Raw genomic sequence first — 5,613 nt, 5'->3', positions numbered from 1 at the left:
CACTCAAAACCAATCAAATGACATCTCCCACAAGATTATGATGTTCCACAAGTTTTGGACACAATCCGATATCGATTGGTCCATGAAATTGGACAATTCAGTTTCGTACGAAGTTCGTTCTGAGATGAAGTGGTTGGTTTAGTGTATAGTTCTGGGGATTGAATTTCACTCCAAACTGATAACTCATATAGTTATACATTTATACCATCCATTTCTAGTATATTTGTGATGTTTTTGAGTTAAACTTGTTGCGTTTTATCCTATTTTTGTGTTAGTATGCAGTTGCATATACTTTAGGATCAAGTTGAAGGCAAAGAAATGAAAACATGCCATTTTTGGAGCGGACCCTTATTCAAACGTGGAAACAAGTTTCGTGACCTGTTTTGAAGTCCAAATAAAGAATGGAAGGCGAACCTGGCTTGTTTGAAGACTAAGAGCGGAATGGGAAAGCAATGGGGATTTCTAGCCTGATTTGGAGGTGCCAAATAAGGCAAAAGCGTGCAAAATAAAGGCTGATTCATTAGGATATCTTTGGAACATCTTGCAGCCTTGTTTACCCCATAAAAACTTGCCTTTTAGCCACTTCTAAAACCCTTATTTATTTTGGACGAATTTCACAACCCTAGAGGTGACTTCTTGGTTATTCTCTCCTTTCATGCACACTAAAACCCTAGCCGTCCATATATTTCCACCATCAGGACTCAGCGCAAGAGGTGGTTCTTGGAGAAGTTCAACATCAGAATTGGTTCAAGGGTTTCCTCTCATGAATTTATTTTCACTCATGTTGTTTATTTTTGTTTTAATCTCTTTGAACATGATGTGTAACTAAATTCATAGCTAGGGATTTCGATGTAGCCTTGCAACATTGATCCATGTTTCTAAGTTAAAGTATTCAGTTCATCAATTTGTTTCTTGTTTCATTCACTGAATCTATTGTTCAATTTGTTTGTCAATTTTAATGTTTGATCACCATTAGAGTCGCCTACAGATTATCTAGACAAGGTTATAGTAAACATCATGCTTAATCTTGTTAGACATGTGAATGAATGAAGAGAATGCTATGCAAACATCATGCTGTGTTTTTTCTTTGGTTCTTTAACGTTTTCTTGCATGCTAATGACTCTTAACTTGGAACCAAAGTTGAACATCCCAACTAGGTTGCAGATTAGGAGAATTTGATCAAAACCACACATCATATGGCTGATCATATATATATAAAACGAACTCTGGAAACAGGTTGGTAGTTGAGTACGGTTTAATTTTATAGACATGGAATTAGTTTTGCAATGGTGAATTCGAAATCCCTAGTCTCTTCCCTATTCTTTCTACATCAATATGTTATTCACTACTACATTCTTTTTGCATTGGAAGTTATTTTTCATTTACAACACAAAAACTACTTTCAAATTGTCACTTTCATTTTTAGTTAGGGTTCTTTCAAAACTAGTAATTTATAGAGGTCCAATCGGTCCCTGTGGTTCGACACCCTTACTTGTACCATTATACTAACCATATATTGGCACTTGGAAGGAACACAACAAAATTTTGGCGCCGTTGCCGGGGACTGATTTCAGTCTTCTATAATTGCTTGTTCTCAAACCCTAATTTCGTTTTTATTTTTGTTTCTCAGGTAGTATATGTCAGATACACTTGCTGAGATAGGCCAAAGACTTGAACGGTTGAAGAGCAACACTTTTGAGAAGTCTATATCAGTTAGTGCCCAAACTAGCAGTGTAGAAGAGGACAATAGTTCTTTTGGCCCAACGAGTGTAGATTCTTTCGATAACTCTAATTCTGACAGAGAAGAAGAGATGGCTGACAATAACGATGAAAATCGAGCTTTGGAAGATTATGCTCAACCGGTTATACCAAATTCCCCTTCGTGCATCTTGCTGCCTACTGAAGCTAGAAATTATGATCTCAAATCTTCACATTTGCACATGCTTCCTTCTTTTTATGGTTTACCTAACGTAGATCCATTAGCCCATATTAAGGAATTCTACAATGTTGTGAGTGGTTTACCTTTGCAGGGAGTGACTGAAGCAAATCTGAGGATGAGGGTTTTTCCTTATACATTGAAAGATAGAGCAAAGGGTTGGCTAATGACTTTAGCACCTGGTTCGCTCACCACTTGGGATGCCGTAGCTAAGAAATTTTTGGAGAAGTTCTTCTCTACTCAAAAGACAGCTACTTTGAGAGGGCAAATCTTTAACTTTAAACAAGATGATGGAGAACCTTTCAATGAATGTTGGGAGCGTTTCAAAGGGCTGTTGCTGCAATGTCCACATCATGGGTTACCTCTTTACTTACAAATGCAAATTTTTTATGATGGACTAACCCAAACATGTCAATCGACTGTTGATAATGCAGCAGGTGGAGCTTTGAAGAAAAAAAATGCTCAAGAGTCATATAACATTTATGAGATGTTGGGATCTAATGCTCAACACAAAGATACAAGAGGTAAACGAGTTGGAGTGTATAAAATGAGTTCTAATAATGATCTGGCCTTGCAGGTGGCTAGTTTGGAAAAGAAGCTCGATTCTATGATCAATATGGTGCCTAAGATAGCTGAGGTGTGTACCATTTGCAACATACCAGGTCATCCAACTTATCAATGCTCGGCTAGTGACGCTTATCCCGAATTTGTTCAAGAGCAAGTGAATCTCATGAATTCTTACAATCATAGGCCGAGGAATGACCTGTTCTCTAATACATATAACCCTGGTTGGAGAGATCATCCCAATCTCTCATGGAAGAATAACAATCAATTTCAAAATTTCCAACCAACGCCTGCCACTACGCTTGAAGATACGGTCAAAATGCTAGCTCAAAACACCGTTCAATTCCAGCAAACTACCAATAGTACTCTCCAACAACATTCAGCTGCTCTAACCAAAATGGAGACACAATTAGGTCAGGTTGCTGATGCTTTGAGTCAAAGAGAACCCGAAAAATTTCCAAGTCAACCGGTGATACTTCAAAGGAACCAAGAGCAAGCCAAAGCGGTCATAACACTTAGAAGTGGTAAGGTTATTAATAATGGAGTTGGCAATGAAGTTACTAATGAATCTGATCATGTGAATGCAGGTCCCACTCAAGAAGAGAATAAGAAACCGAATGACGATCCAAGCAATGCCACTTCTTCGTTTGAAGCTCCAAATTTTCACAAGGCTGAAAAACCTTACTCTCCACCCATTCCATTTCCTGGAAGACTTGCCAAAAGCAAGCAGGATAAGTCATTTAAAGAAATTTTTGATATATTAAGTAAAGTGAATGTTAATTTACCTTTGCTTGATGTCATTAGGAATATGCCAGCGTATGGCAAATTTTTCAAGGAGCTAAACACTTATAAGAGGAAGTATGGACCTAATGAGAAGGTGTTGGTATCTGAAAATGTGAGTGCTGTGCTTCAAAGAAAGCTCCCACCAAAACTCAAGGATCCGGGCAGTTTTTCTATCAATATCACCATTGGTGACAAGCTAGTTGAAAAGGCTATGCTTGACTTGGGGGCTAGCATCAATTTAATGCCCTATTCAGTGTATCTTCAATTAGGTTTGGGGGGTTTGAAGGCAACAACTATTTCATTGCAACTTGCTGATCGATCAGTGAAATATCCAAGAGGTATAGTGGAAGATGTCTTAGTTGAAGTTGACAAACTAATTTTGCCTGCTGATTTTGTAGTGTTGGACATGGAAGAGGCTCCTCTACATGATCGTGAGTTACCTATTTTGCTTGGGAGACCCTTTATGGCCACGGCAAAGACGATCATAGATGTGCAAAATGGTCTCCTCACCATGACTGTGCTAGGAGAAACTGTACAATTCAAAGTGTTTGAATCTCTTTCTCACCCTTCTAGTTCAATTGATTGTTGTTCGATTGATGTGCTTGATTCACTTGTTTTCTCTAAGTTTTTGCTGCCATAATCCAATGATCCATTACAATATGTTTTGAGTCAATCTCAAAATGACTTTGATGAAGAAGTGCTCATGGAGATGGTGGCTGCCCTGGAAGCATTACAACCATATCCCTCCACTTTTTCGCCTCTTATAGAGCCATTAGAACCATCTGCCACACATCTGATCCCTTCTATTGTTAAACCTCCAAAACTTGAGCTTAAACCACTTCCATCACATCTAAAATATGCTTACCTAGCTGAGTTTGAAACTCTCCCAGTTATCATAGCATCTGATCTCACCCCTTTGGAAGAAGATAAGCTAATTAGGGTGCTAAAAGAGTTCAAATCAGCCATTGGGTGGTCTATTGCAGATATCAAGGGAATAAGCCCTACCATGTGCATGGCAATTCTTAGAAAGAGGTTTCAACCAGGTATGAAAGTACTTTTGTATGACTCACGTTTGCGACTGTTTCCAGGTAAATTGAAGTCTAGATGGGTTGGACCATTCAAAGTGCTTCATGTGTTTCCCCATGGAGCTATGGAGATAGAAAACATCAAAAATGGCACCCGTTTTAAGGTCAATGGACAGCGTTTGAAGCCTTATTTGGAGAATGTTTCACAGGAGCAGGTTTATGTCGTTATAGATTCTCTCGAGTTTATGGCAACTTAGACACACTACCATGTCTTGCCTAGACATTAAATAAAGCGCTTGCTAGGAGACAACCTAGCTGGGTTTGTGTTCTTTCCGTTTATTTGTGTTGGTTTTTAGTTTTTATTTTATTTCTTTCCATGCACACTGTGCCAATTTGCATTGCATCCATTCCATTCATTTTTTTTTAAAGCATCGAGGACAATGCTTAGTTTAGGTTTGGGGGTGTGGGATTTTCGTTTGTTTTTAGTTCTGGTTAAAGTTTGCTTTTGCTTACTAATGTGAATGTATATGAGGGCTATGGTTTACAATGAGGACTACTGTGATGTCATGAAAAAGTTCATATCATATCTTTTTTTTCAAAGCTGTTACTCTTGGAATCATGGTGGTTAAAGTATCATGCTCAAATTCTAGAAGAAGAATTGTGGAGACTACCCTAGTGAGTGATTTTGAGCCTATTTACTTCTTTGAGAGGGTTTAAAGTGTTTGTACTCCTATCTTTTTGCTTCAATGTCATTTCAAATTATTTCATTATTTTTGTTTGATTGAACGCTAAGAATTGTTCGCTTTCGCAGATACCATGTGTTTGGTAACATTCATGAATGAACTCATTGAGACGATGTTAGGCTATGCATGTCTTAACCACCAAAAGGCCTAATTTCTTACCTTTATTTGTGTGCCATTACCCCATTTTGAAGCTAATCATTTTTAGCCATTTTCTTTTCTCACATTTGTTTCCCCATATCCTTTTATCTCAATATGAGATATTTAGCCCATTACAGCTATACCCTATAGCTTGGGGAATACCAAAGTGATGAAGACAAAGATAATTCGAGCTCTACATCAAGAAAGTGGTATGTATCGAGGTATGTGTGCTGGAATTGTAGAAAAAAAGAAAGAAAAAAGAAACAAAGTTTTAGAAAAAGAAAAGAAAAGAAAAAGAATCAAAGAGGATGTAATTTCTAAATTCTTCCATTATCGCACGGGTCCTGGATGCCACGAACAAACAACAAAGATCAATTCAAGAGGAGAGCTTGCTGCTTTCACAAGGAAGACACTTTGGTATGTC

At 37.9% G+C, this 5,613-nt stretch overlaps 1 protein-coding gene across 1 annotated transcript; it reads left to right on the top strand.

Moving 5' to 3' along the window:
* On the top strand, positions 1,638 to 3,923 carry LOC109950820. The gene has a single exon (XM_020570955.1). The coding sequence runs from the start codon at positions 1,638 to 1,640 to the stop codon at positions 3,921 to 3,923; it is 2,286 nt and encodes a 761-aa protein (XP_020426544.1).

The sequence above is a fragment of the Prunus persica genome, chromosome G8 (genome assembly GCF_000346465.2).
Source record: "Prunus persica cultivar Lovell chromosome G8, Prunus_persica_NCBIv2, whole genome shotgun sequence".
Taxonomy (NCBI): domain Eukaryota; kingdom Viridiplantae; phylum Streptophyta; class Magnoliopsida; order Rosales; family Rosaceae; genus Prunus; species Prunus persica.
Note: the sequence above shows the minus strand (reverse complement) of the source record. Positions and strands in the feature narration are given on the sequence as shown.

Excerpts from the sequence above, each read along its gene's own strand:
- LOC109950820 (XM_020570955.1), top strand. The coding sequence starts at position 1,638 with ATGTCAGATACACTTGCTGAGATAGGCCAAAGACTTGAACGGTTGAAG.